The sequence below is a fragment of the Felis catus genome, chromosome B3 (genome assembly GCF_018350175.1).
Source record: "Felis catus isolate Fca126 chromosome B3, F.catus_Fca126_mat1.0, whole genome shotgun sequence".
NCBI classification, from domain to species: domain Eukaryota; kingdom Metazoa; phylum Chordata; class Mammalia; order Carnivora; family Felidae; genus Felis; species Felis catus.
Window position 1 is genome coordinate 40,637,497 of NC_058373.1, and position 23,495 is coordinate 40,660,991.

The window sequence follows — 23,495 nt, forward strand, 5'->3', positions numbered from 1 at the left end:
GGCAGGTACAGGCTTCTGGTCACAGACTGATTAAGGAAGAAAAGTACAGCATACAGAATCTACTCAATGGTATTTTCATAGCATCATATGGTGACAGATGGTAGCTACATGTGTGGTGGTGAGCATAGTATAACATGTACAATCGCCGATCACTAAGTTATGTATACCTGAAACTAATATAACATTGTGTATCAACTATACTTCAGTTTTAAAAAAAATAATAATATTCTTTAAAAAAATAAAAAGTAAAGAAATAAAACTCATCTTCTTTGGGGTGCCTAGTTGGCTCACTTGGTGGAACATGCAACCCTTGATCTCAGGGTTATGAATTCAAGCCCCACGTTGGGTGTAGAGATTAATTAAAAAAAAAATAATAATAATAATCTTTGACTCAGTAATCCCATTCTTGGGAATTTATCCCAAAGCAATAAATTGAAAGATATATTAACAAAGATGACTGTAATATTTATAATTTTTGAAGAGTCAAAATTTTCAGTAACTGGAAGTAGGTGATCAAATTACAATAAATCAAGTTAATAGACTATTTTGGGCCACTAAAATCAATAAATGTGAAGAATATATAGCAACATAGAAATTATAAAATACTAATAGAGAAAAATGAAAACAAAAGAAAAAAAGGAAAACAAAATCCTATACACACTATGATCACTAATACCAACCAATTTTTATTTATTTATTTATTTTTTAAACATTGATTTATTTTTGAGACAGAGAGAGCATGAACAGGGGAAGGTCAGAGAAAGAGGGAGACACAGAATCTGAAACAGGCTCCAGGTTCTGAGCTGTCAGCACAGAGCCCGACGCGGGGCTCGAACCCACGGACCGTGAGATCATGACCTGAGCCGAAGTCGGACGCTTAACTGACTGAGCCACCCAGGCGCTCCCCCAACCAATTTTTAATGAAAAAAAAAAAAGAAAACAAAACTATGAACTAAAGCAAAAACAAAAATTTGCATAAGTGGAAAGTAATGGATACATTGTTTTTCCTTTTAAAAATGTCCTGGGGCGCCTGGGTGGCTCAGGCAGCTAAGCAACCAACTCTTGATTTCAGCTTGGATCACCATCTCATGGTTCATGAGATCAAACCCTAAATTGCGCTCACGTTGTTGGTACAAAGCCTGCTTGGGATTCTCTGTCTCCCTCTTTCTCTGCCCCTCCCCTGCTTGTTATTTCTCTCAAAATAAATAAATAAACATCCAAAAAAATTTTTTTTTAGGGGCGTCTGGGTGGCTGAGTTGGTTGAGCGTCTGACTTTGGCTCAGGTCATGATCTCATGGCTCGTGGGTTCGAGCCCCACATCGGTCTGTGCTGATAGCTCGGAGCCTGGAGCCTGCTTTGGATTCTGTGTCTCCCTCTCTCTCTGCCCCTCCCCCACTCATGCTCTGTCTTTCTTTCTCAAAAATAAACATTAAAAAAAATTTTTTTTATTCTTAATGCCCTTAAATATTTTTAAGATCTTTGTAATGCTTGTTTGTTTAATGTTTTATTTATTTTTGAGAGACAGAACGTGAGCAGGGCAGGGGCAGAGAGAGAGGGAGACACAGAACCCCAAGAAGGATCCAGGCTCTGAGCTGTCAGCACAGAGCCTGATGTGGGGCTCGAACCCATGGGCAGATCACAACCTGAGCTTAACTCACTGAGTTGGATGCTTAACTAACTGAGCCACCCAGGAGCCCCAAATGTTTATTCTTGAGCCCCAGATGATCCCAAGCAGGCTCTGCAGTGACAAGAGAGAGCCCAATTTGGGGTTCCAAGTCACAAACTGTGAGATCATGACCTGAGCTGAAGTTGGATGCTTAACCAACTGTGCTACCCTAAGCTGAAGTTGGACGCTTAACCAACTGAGCCACCCAGGTGCCTCCCCCCCCCAAAATTTTATTCTTTTAAAATGTTCATTTATTTTTGAGAGAGAGAATGTGAACGGGGGGGAGGAAGAGAAAGAAGGGGACAGAGGATCTGAGTCAGGCTCTGTGCTAAGAGCAAAGAGCTCAGGGCAGGGCTAGAGCTATGAGATCATGACCTGAGCCAAAATCGAAAGCTGGACTTTTAACTGACTGACTCACTCAGGTGCCCAGAGTGGGGCTCGAACTCACAACCCTAAGATCAAGAGTTGCATGCTTCACTGCCTGAGCCAGCCAGGCACCTGTGTCCTTAACAATTTTTATTAAGTGTTTTTCAACTATAAGAGACAAAGAAAAGGGCATCTGGGTAGCTCAGTTGGTTGAGTGTCTGACTCTTGGTTTCAGCTCAGGTCATGATCTCACAGGTTTTGAGTTTGAGCCCTGCATCAGGCTCTGCACTGACAGTGGCGTGCCTGCTCAGGATTCTCTCTCTGCCCCTTCCCTGTGCTCTTTCAAAACATAGGCTAACTAAAAAAAAATAATAATAAATTATTAAAAAAAAGACTTAGAAAAGAGTTGCAAAAAAAAAAAAAAAGAAAGAAAAGTTCTATATAACTTTCTGTCAGTTTCCCTTAATGCTAATACCTTATCTCACATAACCATAGTACAATTATCAAAAGAAATTAACAATCGTATCCTTTTTTTTAATTTAAATTTTAGTTAGTTAACATACCGTGCAATATTGGTTTCAGGAGAATTCAGTGATTCATCACTTACGTACAAACCCAGTGCTCATCACAATTAAGTGCCCTCCTTAGCCCATCACCCATCTAGCCCATCTCCCACCCACCTCTCCCCATCAACCCAGAGTTTTTTCCCAACCGTTAAGAATCTCTTGTGGTTTGTTTCCCTATCACCTCTTTCCCCCTCCTTCCCATATATTCAATTGTTTTGTTTCTTAAATTCCACATGAGTGAAATCATAGAGTACTTGTCTTTCTCTCATTGACTTATCTCCCTTAACATCTGCATTGTTGCAAATGGCAAGATTTCATTCTTTTCTGATGGCTGAGTAATATTCCATTGTATAGGTATACCACATCATCTTTATCCATTCATCAGTCGATGAACATCTGGGTGGCTGCACCAGTTGCATTCCCACCAACAGTGCAAGAGGGTTCCCCTTTCTCTGCATCCTTGTCAACAGCTGTTGTTTCTTGTGTTGTTAATTTTAGACATTCTGACAGGTGTGAGGTGGTATCTCACTGTGGTTTTGATTTGTATTTCCCTGATGATGAATGATGTTGAGCATCTTTTCATGTCTCTATTAGCCATCTGGATGTCTTCTTTGAAAAAGTGTCTATTCGTGTTTTCTGCCCATTTCTTCACTGGGTGATGTTTTTTGAGTGCTGGGCTTTAGAAGTTCTGTAGAGATTTTGGATACTAACCTTTTATCAGAGAAGTCATTTGCAAGTATCTTCTCCCATTCTGTGGGTTGCCTTTTAGTTCTGTTGTTTCCTTCACTGTGCAGAAGCTTTTTATCTTGATGAAGTCCCCGTACTTCATGTTTGCTTTTATTTCCCTTGCCTTTGGTGAGGTGTGTAGTAAGAAGTCACTCTGGCAGAGGTCAAAGAGGTTGTTGCCTGTGTTCTTCTGTAGGATTTTGATGGTTTCCTGTCTCACATTTAGGAATTTCATCCATTTTGAATTTATTTTTGTGTATAGTGTAAGAAAGTGGTCCAATTTCATTCATTTGCAGGTCACCATCCAGTTTTTACAACACCATTTGTTAAAGAGATTGTCTTTGCTCCACAGGATATTCTTTCCTGCTTTGTCAAAGATTAGTTGACCATATAGTTGTGGGTCCATTTCTGGGTTTTCTATCTATGTGTCTGTTTTTGTGCCAGTATCATACTGTCTTGATGACTACAGCTTTGTAATATAGCTTACTATAATACTATCAACTAAATTACAGTCTTCATTTGGATTCCAACATTTTTTCCATTAATGTTATTTTCCTGTTCTGGGATCCAATTCAGGATCCTACATTATAGTTACTTGTCATGTCTCCTCAGTTATCGTCTAATCTGTGACAATCTTCAGTCTTTCCTGGTTTTTCATGACTTTGCAAATCTGCTATTCTTTAACTTTTCATCCAACAGTTTTAGCATCCATTGGTGGATCTTGCCTGTAGCAATTACTACTGCTGTGGTATTCTAAATGGCGATTTTCTACAACCCTCATTCCTTCACATTATTAATTGGAATTTTTCTATAAGAAAAAGCTGACCCTTCTCCCTATTTATTAACTTATTCATTTAATTCAGGACATTAATTTTATTATCTCAGTTATAATCCAATATTATTATTAGTTTTTTACTCAATGTTATGTGGCTTTAACACTTAAAAAAATTTTTTTAACATTTATTCATTTTTGAGAGTGAGAGAGACAGAGCATGAGTGGGGGAGGGGCAGAGAGAGAGGGAGACACAGAATCCAAACCAGGCTCCAGGCTCTGAGCTGTCAGCACAGGGCCTGACGCGGGGCTTGAACTCACAAACCGCGAGATCATGACCTGAGCCAAAGTCGGTCGCTTAACCAAGTGAGCCACCCAGGCGCCCCAACACTTTTTAAATAAATAAAAGCTTGTAGGGGTGCCTGGATGGCTTAGCTGGTTAAGCCTCTGACTCCTGCTTTCAGCTCAGGTCGTAATCACATGTTTCAAGAGACTGAGCCCTGCATTGAGCTCTGTGCTGACAGTATGGAGCCTGCTTGGGTTCTTTTTCTCCCTTTCTCTGCCCCTCCCTTGTTCATGTGCACTCTTTCTCTCTTGCACAAAATAAATAAACATTTTTTAAAAATATAAAATAAATGCTGAGAGAAGCACCTGGGTGCTTCAGTCAATTAAGCATCCTTCTCTTGATTTTGGCTCAGGTCATGATCTCGTAGATCCTAGGATCGAGCCCCACATCAGGCTCTACTCTGACAGCATGGAGACTGCTTGTGATTCTTTCTTTCCCTCTTTCTCTGCCCTTTATCCACTTCTCTCTCTCAAAAAAAAAAATAATATAAAAAAAAATTTTTTTAAACACCTGTAGGATAAATGAGTAAATAAACTGCATCTTGCATACCAGTATACAAGAAAAACAATCACAGACACAACAAAATGTATTAATCACCATGGTAATCCAATCAGAACATTGTTGCCTACCTGACATTAGCTTCTTCAGCAATTTCTGGCTTTTGTTTGAGTCACGCTGTAAAATATCCTGTTCTTCACGAGTACATACCTATAAAGTAACAAGAACAAGACACATGATCCAATAGTTATATTAATTTTGTCTTAATATATCTAAAAAGTAACCTCAAATTACACGAGATATGGCAGTAAGAGACCATTGGTGCTTTTTGTTATCCAAACCTAACAAAAATATACAAATCCAAATGAGTTTGCCCTGGTCTCTTTCGATTTTTCCCTTCTTACGTGAACCATAGAAAAAATTGATCTCATTGGAAGTGTCCCTAAATGATTTGATAGCTAAAAAAAAAAAAAAAGAAAAAAAATCTAACCTACTTTCAAAGGACAAAGATTTGCCATCATTGAATATTGGGGAAAAAATATAATACTTTTTTTTTTAAAAAAGACTTCCAGTTCTAATCATTTAATCCAAGTCTTACAAAAGAAATTATAAACAGATGTCTTATTAGAAAGAACCAGAAAAAGCAAATTACAGTGCCACCAGTGAAAACTAGTCTTTTATACTACACATATTTCATTTGTCTTTGAATACTACCTACTTATAAAATAATGAATATATTAAGCAAAGAAAAAGTTCTATTTATTACAAAATGACTGCAATTATAAGGGAGGCAAAAAAGGAGTTACTTTCAAACCAATTTCATACTGAGTTTATAAAACTACAAGACTTCAAAGGCCAATCTGCTTTACGTTACTCTTTCTTGAATTTAAGGATTCAAAAGACTTATCAGAAAACATGGAAATTGCCTAGAGGTTGCTGCAGTGGCACAAAGTTCCCACTAGCAGCTATAGGGTGTTTTTCTACAGAAAGCCCCATATCAGAGGATATTTACTGCTGATTTAAGAATGTATTTTTTCATTTTATATTTTTTATTGTAGATACTATATTTTTCAGGTCATCCACTACTAGCTTATTTTTTTTTTCAGCTTAGTTTTTGAGTGTACTGTAAAAAGGCACCAGAGAAGGCAAAACAAGGCAATATATAAAATGGATGCCTTTACCAACATCAAACACCATTGCTTCTGCCAACCAGCTCAACTGGCAGAATAAGCTTTGCAGACAACTCATTAGGGTGTTTGTAAGACAGTCATTACTACCACACTCTTGAGATCATTCTCTCAGACAACGAAGATGGAGATGAGTTGTCCTGGAAATAGAAGCTATAATAACCTGAGGATTATGTTATAGTACAAGACTTGGAGCCTTCAACAATATATATACTCAAAACTCTTCTCACTAACAGTCCTCAGTACTAAGATATAACCTTGGTTTCTTGATTAATCGAATTCCTGCTACTGGAGTTTACTGGACATTTGAGGGAAGAAATTTCCTAAGAAAAAAGAAATTACTAAGGATGTGAATGTCCCTACGTACTCAACCAAAAGATAGTAAAATAAAATATAAAAGAAACAATTTACCAGAGTGCCACAGAAAAAGCAGGGGCCAGAACCTTCTTGTTCACAGACAATGCGCCCACAGATCAGACAGTTATTGATCAGCTTGTGCTTCTGGCCCAGGCAATCACAAGGATGGCGACCAGGAATCAGGACTGCAAGCCTGTCCTGTCCCTCTTTTGTGTATAAACTGACAAACTTTGTCTTCTTCTTTAAGGAGCTGCTGTTCTCCTGTGCCTAATTGTACAAAGATATCAGAAATAACATAAAAAAAATTAATGACAATGAAAATAGTCAAGAAAAGAAAAACCTCAGTTCTGTTCAATGACAACTTATATACTACCTAGGAACCATGACAGAAGGTAGTGAGAGAAACACAAATTAAGGGTTATAATCAAGGGTCTGAAGAAAGGTTATATTCTAGAAGAGCTACCTGATATACCTTGCCTTTTTTGCTAGTAGCTTTCAGTCCCCTATTATAGCTGGTAGAAGGTAAATCTAGCAGTAAAAGCTGTTTACGGGACATATATAAGCATGCTTAAAGTGGAGATCATAAAAACAAGAATGTCTCTAAAAGCAGATGATACAGGTTTAAAATAAGAAAAATAAAAAAAAAATGACTCAGTAAGAAAAAGACAGATGACACAATAGAAAAATGGGCAAACTATCTAAACAGGAACTTCATTCAAGAAGATATCCAACTGGCCACCAGACACAGGAAAAGGTACTTAAGCTACCCTTCATTACTCATCAAGGTAATGCAAAGAAACCAAAATTCAATACCAACCAGAATGGCTAAACTGAAAAAGAAAATACAGAAGAGTGCTGGTAAGGATACAAGAACAATTAAAGCTTTCATACACTGTCAGTGGGAGTGTAAACTGGTATCTACCAAAGCTGAACATATGCATACCTTGTGACTCAGCAATTCAGTTCTTGGATATATACTCAACAGAAATGTGTAAATATGTTCACCAGAAGACATGTACAAGAATGTCACTGCAGCAATGGAACTGGAAACTATCCAAATGTTCAACAGATTGATGTATTCACTTAATAGAACTGTCGGTAGCTATGAGAATGAAAAAGTATAGCTACACAAAACAATATTGCTAATTCCTATAAACCATGTTGATTGAAAGAAACCACAAACAAAAGAATACACACTATATAGCTCCATTTACACAAAATTCATAAGCAGGCAAAACTAATCTATGGTGTTAGAAGTCAGGAAGGTGTTTTCCCCGGGGAGGGACGTCATTTTTTTGGGACAAAATGGGGGTCTTTTAGAGGAAGGGTGATGTTTTGTTTCTGGCTATAAACATATGGTCAGTTTGTGAAAATACATCTGTTCACTTCTGTCTATATGTTGTAAAATCAAAAGTTTAAATAGAAAACTTTATTTATCAGCCTCTGTCTTAGTCCATTCAAGCTGCTATAACAAAACATAACAGACTGGGTAGCTTATAAACACCAGAAATTTATTTCTCACAGTTCTAGAGGCTGGAAGTCCAAGATCAGAGTGCCAGCATGGTTGGGTGAGGGCCCTCTTCCAGGTCACAGAAATGATTTCTTCTGGATCACTGTATCCTAACATAGCAAAAGGGGCAAGGAAGCTCTCTGGGATCTCTTTTACAAGAACACTAATTCTATTCATGAGGGTTCTACCTTCATGACATAAGAACCTCCCAAAGGCCCTACTTCCTAATATAATCGCATTAGCATTTCAACATATAAATTTGGGTGGGGGGGGGACATAAACATTCAAACACTTATTTATATAGATGCCTCTCGCTTTCCCTTTTCAGGGAAGAAACATCTTCAAGAGTTTTAGCGGATGGGAAAATTACTACAAGGAAAAGAACAATTCTTTGCTATGACATGCTAGAAGTTGAGATACCCAAAGCCAGAAGTTGAGATATAGAGACAATACCATAGAAGTCAACTTAGGTAAATATTAAAATCTAAGAGAGTGCTAAAGATTTTATCTAATCTAGCAGGCTGCCATTTTTCAAACTAGTCAATTATATTTTTGGCTGTCAGTGATCATGGTGAGAAGATTAAAATCTCTAAGCAGAAACTTGTATTTGACTCCCATTAAATTATCCAGTAACATTAACATAAGGTATTTGAGGGCTGTGCTTTGATGAGTTCCCATATACATAATGGGCAATGAGTACATATTGAGAAATACAGGAGAAAAAGGAAAGACAAGTAAGAAAATTCATAGCCTATCACTGCACTGCTTAAAACTATTCACTGCTTTCCCATTGTGCTTAGAATAAAATCCAAGCTACTTATAATGCCCTATAAAACTTTACATATGGCCTCCAGGTGCTCTCCAATCTCTTCTACATATCACTCTTCCCCTGTTCACTATGCTCCAGCCACACAGGCTTCTGATAATTGCTAAACACCTGTCTCCATCTCTCCTTTACACTTGTCATTCTCTCAATCTGAATGGTTCCTAGCCCATCTCTTTATATACTGCCTCCTTTTCTTTTTTTTTTTTTTTCTAATTTTTTTTTTAACGTTTTATTTATTTTTGAGACAGGGAGAGACAGAGCATGAACAGGGGAGGGTCAGAAAGAGGGAGACACAGAATCTGAAACAGGCTCCAGGCTCTGAGCTGTCAGCACAGAGCCCGACGCGGGGCTCGAACTCACGGACCGCGAGATCATGACCTGAGCTGAAGTCGGGCGCTTAACCGACTGAGCCACCCAGGTGCCCCAGGGCTCCTTTTCATTGTTCAATTCTAAGCTATAATTTCACTCCCTCTGAAAGGCTTTCCCTGAATACTCTACCTAAACTAGCTCCCTTCCTACCAACTACTGCCTATCACATTGCCCTTTTTATTTCTTTCATGGCAGTTTTTATAATCTATAATTTTTTTTCCAACTGTCTTTTCTATGTTTGCTTTGAACCACTAAGATGTAACCTCTAGGAAAGCATAGAAACCTAGAGTGTTTTATTTACTGCTATAATGTATAATGCCTAAATCAGTTCTTGACATACAGTAGACATGCAATACAATTTTCTGAATTTTCTAAATAACCAAATGAACTGCATATAGAACATGGAGACAGATTTACCTACAGGACCAAAAGTGGAACTGTCAGTACACAGCTTGATCATTACTCATGATTCCAGGTCTATGAATTTGCCTACTAACTAAAATCTATTTGTAACCCCCAAATCAACACTCCAGGTGCTTTTACAACCATTTGTGGACATGAGCAGGGTGGCAAAAAATCTGAGCCTCTAAATGTATAGATTTACCGCTAGGGCCGAGCGAAGGAATGATCTGCCTTCTTGTTTCAGCTGTCACGCTGTAAACAAGTGTCTTATTTTCAGTCTATTTACTATCACTTTTTTTGCATTTTTGTGCTTTTTCTTGGTGATCCTAATATTTAAAATGGTCCCATGCATAGTGCTTACATGTTGTCTAGTATTCCTAAGCACAAGGCTGTACCTTATATAATAGATGTGTTAGATAAGCTTTCTTCAGGCATAAGTTATAGTGCTGTTGGCTCTGAGTTCAATGTTAATAAATCAACAAGATATATTAAAGTGTCTTTAAACAGAAACACACATAAAATAAGGTTATGTATTGAATGTTTGATAAAATTGTGACCAGATGCTCACAGAAACCTAATCCTGTATTTCTCCTATGTGTAATGGTTCAGAACTCACTAATTCAGTATACACTGCAGCTCTAACAAGAAATTCCTGTATAAGAGATAAACCATTTTTTCAAAATCATTTTCCAAGTTTGCTTAATGAGTAGAAAATACTTAAGAATTAAATACAGACTCAGAAACAGGTTGTTGAGGGATAAACTGCTCTTAAAGCATTAAGAGATATGAAATCAAAAGTTAAGTCATTATTAATTTGAAGATCTTTCCCTACCCAAGCCTGGGAAGTTATGAGTGAACATGGTTTTTATTTTACCTTTTGAAACCTATATAACAACAAGCATCAAGGTACCTTATTCATTAAGATCCATTAGTAAAAACAGTGAAATACTTTGTTAAACTAAGATTGGCATCTACTTAACTAAAAAGCTAGGTTGTAGCTGTAGAAACATTGCATAGTCAAAGCAAGCTTCTTTTTTTTTTTTTTTAATTTTTTTTTCAACATTTATTTATTTATTTGGGACAGAGAGAGACAGAGCATGAACGGGGGAGGGACAGAGAGAGAGAGAGACACAGAATCGGAAACAGGCTCCAGGCTCCGAGCCATCAGCCCAGAGCATGACGCGGGGCTCGAACTCACGGACCGCGAGATCGTGACCTGGCTGAAGTCGGACGCTTAACCGACTGCGCCACCCAGGCGCCCCAAAGCAAGCTTCTTTAATGTGGATTGGTAAATGAGTAAGTTGACCAAACAGACTAAAGCAACATAGGACGAAATGGATTAAAAGATTAAATGATTATAAAAAAGAAACACTTAAAAAGATTGCAATATAAAATGTTAAAATATTTAATGGGGTGCCTCAGTTGGTTGAGCATCCAACTTTGGTTCGGGTCATGATCTTGTGGGTCATGATTCCTGAGTTCAAGCCCCATGTTGGGCTCTGTACTGACAGCTTGGAACCTGGAGCCTGCTTCAGATTCTGTGTCTCCCTCTCCCTCTGCCCCACCCCTGTTCACGCTCTCTCTCTTTCAAAAATAAACATTAAAAAATGTTTTAAAAAATATTTATCAACAACTTCAAAATTTTTAAAAACTGAGCTGGAATTTGTGAAAAAGCATCCTGAGGAAACTGACTCAAAGGAGAAAACATAGATAATGGTTTTCATGTTGTTTTCAACAACTTTCTCTCCTGGATGTTAAAAATTAATTTATTAAAAGTTCATTAATGTATTGTATGCTATTATTTCATGGCTATTTTTAAAAGAACAAAATAAGACTTTAAAATTTTTATCCATTATGTGGGGCACCTGTTTGGCTCAACATGTGACTTTTGGTCTTGGGGTTGTGAGTTCAAGCAGCACATTAGGCACAGAGCTTACTTAGAAGAAAAAAAAATATTATCCATTATTTGATAACTCTGACCAGAAAATATTCTCTTTATGGTATGAATTTTACTTTTACATTAAGATTCTATACACTTGCAGTCACCACTTATAAAATATATATTTACACACGTCTATGTAATACTTCTACTTTATGTTTTTTTTAATTTTTTTAACATTTATTTATTTTTGAGACAGAGAGAGAGACAGCATGAACAGGGAGGGTCAGAGAAAGAGGGAGACACAGAATCCAAAACAGGCTCCAGGTTCTGAGCTGTCAGCACAGAGCCCAACGCGGGGCTCGAACTCACTGACCGTGAGATCATGACCTGAGCCGAAGTCAGACACTTAACCGACTGAGCCACCCAGGCAACCCAATACTTCTACTTTATTTTTTTTTATTTTATTTTTTATTTTTTTTTTAACATTTATTTATTTTTGAGACAGAGAGAGACAGAGCATGAACGGGGAAGGGTCAGAGAGAGGGAGACACAGAATCTGAAACAGGCTCCAGGCTCTGAGCTGTCAGCACAGAGCCTGACGCGAGGCTCAAACTCACGGACCGCGAGATCATGACCTGAGGTGAAGTCGGCCGCTTAACCGACTGAGCCACCCAGGCGCCCCAATACTTCTACTTTAAAAACAAGTATTTTACTGATAAGAGTAATACAAAAAATTACTCAAAATAATGTTCAGATGGATTACAAACCTAAATGTGAAAATTTTAACTTCTAAACTATTAGAGGAAAATTTAGGAGAATATATTTTTCACTTCAGGGTGGGAAAATGCCTTAAAGCTTAAATAAGCTATAAAAAGCATAAAACAAAGAAAAAGATCAATATATTTGACTACATTAAATTTAAAAATTCCTGTGAGTCAAAAGATACTACAAACGAAAAACACAGACCAGCAGATATCTGCAACACATATAATAAAAAAATAGTACATAAGGGGCATCTTGGTGACTCAGTTGGTTAAGTGCCTGATTCTTTTTTTTTTTAATTTTTTTTTCAACATTTATTTTTGGGACAGAGAGAGACAGAGCATGAACGGGGGAGGAGCAGAGAGAGAGGGAGACACAGAATCAGAAACAGGCTCCAGGCTCTGAGCCATCAGCCCAGAGCCTGACGCGGGGCTCGAACTCAAGGAACGCGAGATCGTGACCTGGCTGAAGTCGGACACTTAACCGACTGCGCCACCCAGGCGCCCCGGTTAAGTGCCTGATTCTTGATCTCAGCTCAGGTCATGATCTCACAGTTGGTGAGATCAAGCCCCAAGTGGGGCTCTGTGCTGACAGGGAGGAGCCTGCTTGAGATTCATTCATTCTCTCTCTCTCTCAAAATAAATAAACAAATTAAAAAAAAAAATCTATGTATTAAAGTATTATATAGAATAAAGAACTCCCATAAAACAATTTGAAAAAGACCATCAACTCAACAGAAAAGCAGATCAAGAATATGAATAAGTAGTTCATGACAATCCAAAAGGCCAAAAAAAAATGGAAATCAAAAACAAATCAACAAACTATTCAAATGACAGAGCCTCTATTTAGAATTCATGTGTGTGGAAAGCAAAATTAAATACTATTTCTTATACTTAAAATGGGCAAAACTTGGGGCACCTGGCTAGTCAACACCTCAGTCAATAGAGTATATGACTCATGATCTTGGAGTTTTAAGATCAAGCCTCACTTTGGGTATACCGATTACTTAAAAAATAAATAAATAAAAACAAGAATTTAAAAAAAAAAGGGCAAAACTTTAAAGGCCTCACAATATTAAACACTGGCAAAGAAGGAGAAAAGAGAAATTGCTTACCTTGATAGTAGGAGGATGAAATTGTTACAACTACTTTAGAAATTAACTGGGAGCACCTGGGTGGCTCAGTCAGTTAAGCATCCGACTTCAGCTCAGGTCATGATCTCGTCATTCAGAGTTCAAGCCCCACATTGGGCTCTGTGCTGACAGCTCAGAGCCTGGAGCCTATTTCAGATTCTGTGTCTCGCGCTCGCGCTCTCTCTCTCTCTCTCTCTCTCTCTCTCTCTCTCTCTCTCAAAAATAAACACTAGGGGCGCCTGGGTGGCTGAGCTGGTTAAGCGTCTGACTTCAGCTCAGGTCATGATCTGTTGGTTCGTGAGTTTGAGCCCTGCATCGGGCTCTGTGTTGATAGCTCAGAGCCTGGAGCCTGCTTCAGATTGTGTGTCTCCCTTTCTCTCTGTCCCTCCCCTGCTCTCTCTCTCAAGAATAAACAAACATTAAAAAAATTCAAAATAAATAATTATTTTTAAAAAACTTTTAAAAATAATTTAAAAAATTGGTAGTTTCAATAAAAGAAAAATTAACAAAGCCTATACCCAGTAATTCTAGTAACAGGTAAATACTAACAATTCTCAAATGTACCTGAAGGAAATACATACAAGAATGTTCACTGCAGTTTTCACAACAGCAAACTATTATAAACAAGATAAAAGTGCAGTTATGACTTAATGGAGAAATTGAATCAGTGGAATCTTGAGTTAAGAGAAACAAACCAAACCTATGTATACCACAGATTGCTCTCAAAAAGTTCTAAAAAGCATCTGCAAAATGACATTATGTTATTAGCCTACTTTTTTTTTTTTTTTTAATATTCCATAGTGCAGCCATCCAGGTATGGACTATGGTTATCTTTTTTTAATGTTTATTTATTTATTTTGAGAGAGACAGAGAGAGCATAAGCAGGGGAGGGGCAGAGAGAGAGGGAGAGAGAAAATCCCAAGCAGGCTCTGGGCTTTCAGCACAGAGCCCAAAGCGGGGCTTGATCTCACGAACCCAAGATCATGACCTGAGCCAAAATCAGGTCGGAGGCTTAGCCAACTGAGCCATGCAGGTGCCCCGTCTATTTACTTACATTTTAAAAATGTACTATACTATACTATATTATAGTATATTATACTATATGCTGTTAATATATTCCTATATACAAAAAAATAGACTACTGATTTTAAGATTCACACCAAATTCAAGATAGTAATCATCTGTAGGGCAGAAGGAAACAGAACTGTGTATTAGTTTCTCAACCTAAGCACTACTGTTTCTTTTTTGTGGAGGATGCCCTATGGTAAGTAGGGTGTTTAACAGTATCGTTGGCTTCTACTCACTAGATGGCAGTAGTACCCCTTTGCCCCATGCTGTGCCAGCCAAAATGCTGCCAGACACATTTCCTGGGGGGGGCAAAATCAAGAACCACTGGGTAGAAAGAACAAAGAGAATTTCAACATTCTTAGTAAGGGTCCATTTATTTTATTTATTTTATGTAATCTCTATGCCCAATATGGGGCTGGAACTCACAACCCTGAGATCAAGAGCTGCATGCTCTACTGACTGAGCAAGCCAGGCACCCCTCATTCATTCATTCATTCATTCATTTTTAAAGAAAAGACCTGGGGCCCCTGGGTGGCCCAGTTGGTTAAGCATTCGATCCTTGATTTCAGCCCAGTCATATCTCATGGATTTTGAGTTCAAGCTCCTAGTTGGGCTCTGCTCTGACAGCACGGAGCCTGCTTGGGATTCTCTTTCCTTCTCTATCTGCCCCTCCCCTGCACACATGCTCGCTTCCTCTCTCTCTCTCTCTCTCAAAATAAATAAATAAATAAACTTTAAAAAAAAAAAAAGGAAAAAGAAAAGACCCGAAGCAAATATAAAAAATGTTATGAATTGGGGTACCTGGGTGGCACAGTCGGTTAAGCACCCGACTTTGGCTCAGATCATGATCTCACAGTTAACAAGTTTGAGCCCCATGTCAGGCTCTCTGCTGACAGCATGGAGCCTGTTTTGTGTTCTCTGTATCCCTCTTTCTGCTCCTCCCCTGCTCACACACTCTCTCTCTCAAAACTAAATAAACATTAAAAAAATTTAAAAAAAAAAAAGGAAATTCTGTCATATGCTACAACATAAATGAGCCTTGAGAACATTATGTTAAATGAAATAAGCCAGGCACAAAAAGACAAATACTGCTTGATTCCATTTAGATGTAAAGCAAATTCACAGAAACAGGAAGTAGAATGGTAGTTGACAGGGACTGGCAGCAAGAGAAATGGAGAACTATTTAACTGGTACAGAGTTTCAGCTTTACAAGATGAAAAAGTTCTGGAGATCTATTGTACAATATGAAAATACTTTTAGCACTACTAAAGTATACATTTAAAAAACTAAGATGGTTAAAAAACCTATCAAATTGTATATCTTAAATACGTACAATTACATATGTATTTAATTACACCTCAATGAAGCTGGTTTTTAGGAAGGCTATTCTTGTTCATTGTAAAAAAGTAAACAAAAATAGAAAATATAGTATAAAGAGGAAAACAGAGTATAAAGAGGAAAAATTAAAACATTTATTGTCATAACACCTGAAGAAACACCATTTTTAACACTTTCCTTCAGTCTTTCTATGTGTGTGCATGTGAAAATGTTTGTGTGTGTATAGAGTAAGTTTTTTTTTGTTTTTTGTGAGAGAGAGCACATGCATGAGCAGGAAAGGTGAAGAGGGAGACAGAAAGAGAGAATCCCAAGCAGGCTCCACCCTCAGCTTGCAGCTGGACTCAGAGCTTGATCCCACCAACTGTGAGATCACGACCTAAGCTGAAGTCAAGAGTTGACTACTCAACTAAGCCACCCAGGCGCTCCAAGTATTTTTTAAAGGCAAAAAATCAATTAAAAAAAAACTTAAAAAGACCTTTTTTTTAATGTTTTATTTATTTTTGAGAGAGAGAGCAGGAGCAGGAGAGGGGCAGAGAGAGAGGGAGACACAGAATTTGAAGCAGGCTTCAGGCTCCAAGCTGTCAGGACAGAACCCAATGTGGGGCTCAAACCCACTAACCATGAGATCACGACCTGAGCCGAATGAAGCCTGGAGCCTGCTTCAGATTCTCCCTCTCTCTCTGCCCTTCTGCCACTCATGCTGGCTCTCTCGGTCTCTCTCTCTAAAATAAGTAAACATGAAAAAAATTTTTTTTAAACACAAAAAAATCAAACCTACGTATTTCGTTCACACATTTGTCACTCAATATTTTATGACAAATGTTTTCCCAAATGATATATTCTGGTGAACAATTTTATTAGTTGAATGATATTCCATCAAATGAGGGAAGTATAATTTTAGTCTTTCTCTTACTGCTAAACAGATCAGTTCACATTTTCAATAGTTCGTTTGTGTGCAATTCTGATTACTTTCTTATGTTAAATTTCTGAGTCATATTAACAAGTCAAAAAGATAGGAACATTTCTGGTTCTTGATGTATGCTACCAAACTGTTCCCCAAAGAGTTTAAACCAATTAACATTGCCACCAGTAGTGTACAGGGGCTCTTGTTTTAATACAACTTCACCATCACTGAGTATTCTATTTTTAAAATCTTTAGCAATTTAAAATTATAGGCGGGGCGCCTGGGTAGCTCATTGGGTTGAGTATATGACTTGGGCTCGGGTCATGATCTCATGGTTCCTAAGTCTGATCCTCACAATGGGCTCTGTGCTAATAGCTCAGAGCCTGGATTGGATTCTGTGTCTCCCTTTCTCTCTGCCCCTCCCCCACTTGTGCTCTGTCTCTTTCACAAAAATAAACATTAAAAAAATTTTTTTTAATTATAGGCAATACCTCAGGGATTTAATATGTGTTTATTGATTACTAGTGATCAATACAATCAATACACATTAATACACAAACTACCACGGTTTGCTTAGGACTTAGGAAAATCCCAGAATACTGGACTTACAGTGCTAAAACTGATAAAGTCCCAGGCAATTAGGGTGACAAATTGGTAAAGTTAAACATCTTTTAATGTTTATCGGTCATTTGTGTTTTTCTTTTGCTTACAAGGCTTCTTTGCTCATTTTATTCCACTTGGGAAAAGGCTTAAGTCTCTCTTTTTTTTTCCCCTTGAACTTAACATTATTTTGCAAACACTTTTCCATGCTTTATTGCATGGTCATCACACTCAGAATTTTTTGATCACCTATCTGCCATCTCAGCATAATTAACTATTCCCTTATGTTGGGAAATTTAGTTTCTCAAATTTCCCTGATTATAAATATTTCTGCTTACCTCACAGGGCTATTTTGAGAGCCATGAGAGAATACGAAAAAAACTCTAAACACTAAATGATGATGACGATGGTGCAAGGGCAGATGGCTCAAAGTAGGAACACTCTTCTAGTAACAGCTATAATTGTGCATTTTTTTATTAAAAACCCACACACACAAAATGCTGAAAATGAAGCCCTGGTGCACTTCATCAAATATTTTCCATTATATATATTATACATATATGTGTAAGATATATACATATATATATATATATATATATATATGTAAGATATATATATATATATATATATATATGTATATATGTATATCTTTCTCAATCTCATTTCTAACCAAGATGTCCTTATAATAATTATTTAACCAGGATGCCAGGGGCACCTGGGTGGCTCAGTCGGGTAGGCATCCAGCTTCAGCCCAGGTCATGATCCTGCACTTCATGGGTTCAAGCCCCACATCAGGCTCTGTGCTGACAGCTTGGAGCCTGGAGCCTGCTTCAGATTCTCTGTCTCCCTCTCTCTCTGCCCCTTCCCCGCATGCACTCTGTCTCTCTGTCTCCCAAAAATAAATAAATATTTAAAAAAATTTTTTTTTAAAAATCAGGCTGCCAAAAAAATCTACCATATAGAAAGTAATGTATCATCATTATCACTTTTTCTCCATAAAATTCATGCATTTGTTGAATAATTGCCACTCTAGAACAATTTGCACACTTTGCTCTCTGAAATGTATCCGTCACTTCCTCTTTTTCATACAGCTAGGAAATGATTCATTCTATAAGCACTCACCTTGGCCAAATCAAAAGGTGTTTTGACCTCCGTGGTTGTGTCAGGTTCAGCAAATGCAGGAACTTCCTGTCTATTTCTGCCTTTCCTCCTACTCCTCTTTAGCTGGTCTCCTGATCTCTGCCCATCCAACATTTCTTTAAAAGAAAAAAAAAAATTATACATATATGTAAATAGATTGATAATAATGGGGTTCATTGGTGAACTGATAGGTAATAAACAGAAGGTGATGCTGAATATTTAGAGTGAAGATATGCAGTCAGGAAGCTTTTACATTAACTTTTCCTCTCAAACCAGAATTAAATATAAACCATAATTTTCAAGATAGTCAGTGGTAAAGACTACTGCTACTTTATTTTATTTTTAAAGTTTATTTATTTATTTGAGAGAGACGAGAGGGAGGGAGGGATGGGCAGAGAGAGAGAAAGGGAGGGGGGAGGGGGACGAAGGGAAGAAGAGATAAAATTCCAAGCAGGCTCCATGCTGTCAGTGCAGAGCCTAACATGGGGCTCAATCTCACAAACCATGAGATCGTGACCTGAGCCAAAGCCAAGAGTCAGATATTTAACTGGCTGAGCCACCCAGGTGACCCTAAAATCTGATATATTTTAGATTATATAATAATAATGACTTAGATTATTTAGTTTGGTGTTTATCTTTCATATCTTTTAACTAAATAGTTACTTCTAAATGCTATTCATACTAAAGTTGGTCAACATTTACTTTCATCCAGGTATACAGGTAACTAAAATCTTTAAAAAATTTTTTCCCAATGTTTATTTGTTTTGAGAGAGACACAGAGAATGAGTGGGGGAGGGGCAGACAGAGAGGAGACAGAATCCAAAGCAGGTTCCAGACTCTGAGCTGTCAGCACAGAGCCTGATGCAGGGTTCGAACTCAGGAACTGCGAGATCATGACCTGAATGGAAGTCGGATGCTTAACTGGCTGAGACACCTAGGTACTCCTGAAAATTGTTTTTTTAAAACATGGATAAATTTTTCAAACTATTCTGAAACCACATTTTTATCTGCAAACAGGTATTCTTGTGATATTTTCTAAGTTGAAAAAGTCTCAACAAAACAGTATTGATTCCAGTTTGAGTAGAACTGAAAAATACGGATACATATGATTCTGCTTAAGTTAGCTGTGAGGAAATAGCAGTTACAGAAAATATGAGGTTCTATAAACCAGCCCATTACTTAATTATATTAACTTACCATCTTTTTCTCTAAATTTTTTTTTTAATGTTTATTTATTTTTGAGAGAGAGACAGACAGACTGAAAGCAGGGGAGGGGCAGAGAGAGAGGGAGACACAGAATCTGAAGCAGCTCCAGGCTCTGAGCTGTCACCACAGAACCCAATGCAGGGCTTGAACTCAGGAACCATGAGATCATGCCCGAGCTGAAGTCAGACGTTCAACCAACTGAGCCACCCAGGCGCCCCACTTACCATCTTTTTTGAAGGACTGCTGCAGAGCATCAGAACTCAACTCCTGATCATTCTTTTGCCATTTGGTTATAAGCTCCTCTATGAATTGACCTTTTTTGTCCTCATTTCCCTGAAGGAGGTCAGTGACGTATTCTCGTATCTCTTCAGCACTCTCAATTGACAAAACATACCTCAGGAAGCAAAAATAGAAGTTGTTGAAACAAGACTGCTTATACTATGTCTTTCAATAATCACAACATAAACTGACGTAGTACAAACTATTCATTAATCCATTAAAGTGTTTACGATTTTTTTAAATGTTTTATTTATTTTGCGGGGGGGAGAGAGAGACACACGCACGCGCACACACACACACACACACACACACACACACACAGAGACACACAGAGTAAGTGGGGGAGGGGCAGAGAGAGAAGGAGACACAGAATCCCCAAAGCAGGCTCTAGGCTGTCATCACAGAGCCCGACACAGGGCTCAAACCCATGAACTGTGAGATCACGACCTGAGCCGAAGTCAGATGCTCAACCGACTGAGCTACTGAAGTGTTTACTTTAAGCCAAATTCTATGCTAGGTGCTAGGGATATAAGTTTGATTAGACAAAGATCCTGACCACACCTTGTTCATAATAAAACCTTTATGTAACCCTCTTGTTGGAAGAATTAAATTACTGTTTTGAAGATAGGCTTGTGGAGCTGTCCTTAACATAGGAATACTTCCTATAACTACATATCTGCAGTCATATTTTCCGAGGAATACAAATCACTTAATCTCTATATTATAAAACCTAAAATTTCTTTTGCTAAAAATATGAGTACATAGAACAATCTAAACAGTTGTTGATTTAATATTCTCAAAAATTATGTATCAAGATTGGTATCACATCGTAATGAGCAGATCTATTTTAAGGAAATGTTATAAAAGTTCCTAAAAGTGAAATGGGGTAACAGTTCAAGTCAGTACAACTTGTTTAAAAATTGACAGGCCAATATATTTGAAGTGCCTTAAAAATAATCCGGTAATTCCATTTATAAGACTTTATAAGACATAAGAGACAGGAAATTTTATGCAAAAGTTAACTGCCTCACTGTTTGAATTAATGAAAAACTAGAAGCTATTTAAAACATCTATTGATGGAAAAGGGACTAATGAATTCAAGTTTCTGGACTTTCAAAAATGTAATATGCTACCACTAAATGTGAAAGTTTTGAATAATTATTCTTCTGAGAAAATGCCCTCCTATAATGGTAAATGAAATAATAGGATAGAGTGCAGAGCATATGATTCCATTTGCTATAAAAGCAATGTGTATACACATACACATACACATGTGTAGAAAAAAGGCCAGAGCTTATACCCCCAAATAATTACCACTATGGTCAATTAACAAGAGTTTATTTTTCTTTTCTTTTTTCCCCTATGTTTTGAAAATGTATTACAATATGCATAAGAAAAAAACACAAAGAATGAAACAATGATAATCTCTGGATTGTGGTATTATGGTTAATTTGGGTTTCCTTCTTTATCTTTTTTCTGATTTTTTAAGATTTCTACAGTGAATATGTTACACCATTAGAAAAGAATTTTAAAAAATAACTTGTAAATTAAGATATCAGACCATGAAAGCATTATAAGATCTGAATAAATTGTAATTCAGATATACTGGTATGGGATATAAGAAAAATTATAATAATGCTGTATCATTAAAAAAAAATCATGAGATTTTGCCATCACCAGTAGCATATGTACTAGGTTATTTTCTTAATGTGGTGGGTGCATTTGCAGTGCTATGATCTATAGGTGAATAAACCTGTGCCATTGGGCATCATTAAGAGCATCTTCTAATCCATCACAGATTAAAAAAGAAAAGACCACTGTTTTTCAGGACTTTTACAGTTTAATCAACTTGATCCCCAAAGTTAGCATCCCATCAAAAGATTAATTGCTATTGAGTTCTTACAAAAGGACGGCAAGAAACCTCAGGGGATCATTTAACTCTGGTATTCAAATTACCAGGGAAGGATTTATGGAGTTCCAGTAACATTTGAATAAATGTCATTTTAACTATTTAACAAAGTAAAATAAGGAACAACATACATCTAAATGTGTTATATAACAAATCTTTCAAAACAGAATCATCCAAAACATGAGCTAATGCAGATTGTAGAACAGTTTATTTTGCTAAACCTGTGTACAAATCTTAATGTTCCATAAGTGAATCACTGATTAGGAAGTTAACAGTTCTGTGCTGTCTGTAAAAATTCAGGCCATTCATGCCAAATTGTTCAAGTTAGCACACTAATATAGTATACCTAAGTAATTCTCAGTAAAATGCCAGGCAAGACACAGCAAATGTACACAAAAATGCTTTCAACATGGCATCATAGCCTGTTGTGCAATAACTATAAAAACCTAGTAAGTGAAATGAGTTCAAATAGTATTATATTATTGGTAGTCAAGAAGTGGCCGTGCTGACAGCACCGAGCCAGCACAAATTGTCTCTCTCCCTCTCTTTTTGCTCCTCCTTCCCTCTCTCTCAAAATAAATAAATAAACTTAAAAAAAAAAAAAAAACTTTCAGGTTCCTTGATCAAGCCCAACTATTAAAGAAGTTTCCCCCTCTGCCTGAACACTGCACTTCCACCTACCCACCCTTTAGTTTTCAGGTGAAAGTGATTCCTTGAAGTAAACCTTTCAAGTTTCTCAAATCTTAGTGGGAATCCTTTACTCCGTGCTCCCACAACACCCTACATTTCCCCCAGTCAGCACTCCTCAACCACGAGGAACCCAATGGTCTCAAGAGCCTTTATGGCCACAGCATGTTATGCAGCAGAGCAACAAATATGTTAAATCAATTGAAAGAAAAAATACTAAATTATGTCACGATCTCCATTTTATAGGAATCAAAGTATTAAAGATAAACTCTGCTCAGTATTCAGTTTACACATGAGAAAATTAAGGTACAGAGAGGAAAATTAGGTAGCCCAATATTTAAAAAAAAAAAAAAAAGTTGCCTAAGATTCCAAAAGTGGTAAATGACAACAGAAAATAGAACCTGGGACTCCTCAGTCAGGAGCTATTTGCACCTTACTTCAGCCGCCTCCATTTAAAGTCCAGGTCCTATTTAATATTAAACACCACGCAGATCGGGCAAACTCAAATGCTCAGAGTAAGGAATTTTTGCAAAGATAATTTGGCTTGGCCCTTCTCTGCAGAATCTATCAGGAAATTGGCTCCAGGGACAGTCTTACAGGTTTAGTTATCAGAGATCTGGAGTTTTCCTAAGAAAAAAGGCCCCACCGACCGATTGTGGAGCCTGACACCCTGTCCCAGAAGCTGCAGTGTAAAGCCGGAGGTCAAATTCGGCGCCTAGAGTCCCACAGCAGCCCTTCTATATTTCTTCACTCTCATCAACTTTTTAGTCTTCCCCTCTTCCCCTTTCAGCCAGTGCACATCCCAGAGGTCCTTCCCGCCTCAGACCCCAACCAGTCTCACTGCATGATCTCCTCGCTGACATCCAGGCCGAAAGTTTTCCTTAACTGCTGGGTACACCAGCCCACCAGCTGCTCCCGGGACGCCGCCCCAGCCACCGCCATTTTTCCCAGCCGGAACCAGCTGGGCTCCAACAGCCCTAAGTCCTGCACTGGACTA

The 23,495-nt window shown here is 37.7% G+C and overlaps 1 protein-coding gene across 3 annotated transcripts in view; it reads right to left on the bottom strand.

Moving 5' to 3' along the window:
* The window catches only part of TRIP4 (thyroid hormone receptor interactor 4), a 66,956-nt gene extending 43,461 nt beyond the window's left edge, over positions 1 to 23,495 (bottom strand). For 2 of the 3 annotated variants that reach the window (XM_023255211.2, XR_002742893.2), the window contains exons 1-5: positions 23,340 to 23,495; positions 19,848 to 20,017; positions 18,400 to 18,533; positions 6,539 to 6,751; positions 5,072 to 5,150 (exon numbers count right to left, since the gene is read on the bottom strand). In XM_023255211.2, the coding sequence (XP_023110979.1) occupies positions 5,072 to 5,150; positions 6,539 to 6,751; positions 18,400 to 18,533; positions 19,848 to 20,017; positions 23,340 to 23,440 (697 nt within the window). In that variant the 5' untranslated portion in view covers positions 23,441 to 23,495. The remainder of the gene's footprint in view (positions 1 to 5,071; positions 5,151 to 6,538; positions 6,752 to 18,399; positions 18,534 to 19,847; positions 20,018 to 23,339) is intronic. The other variant, XM_023255212.2, reaches the window with a different exon arrangement.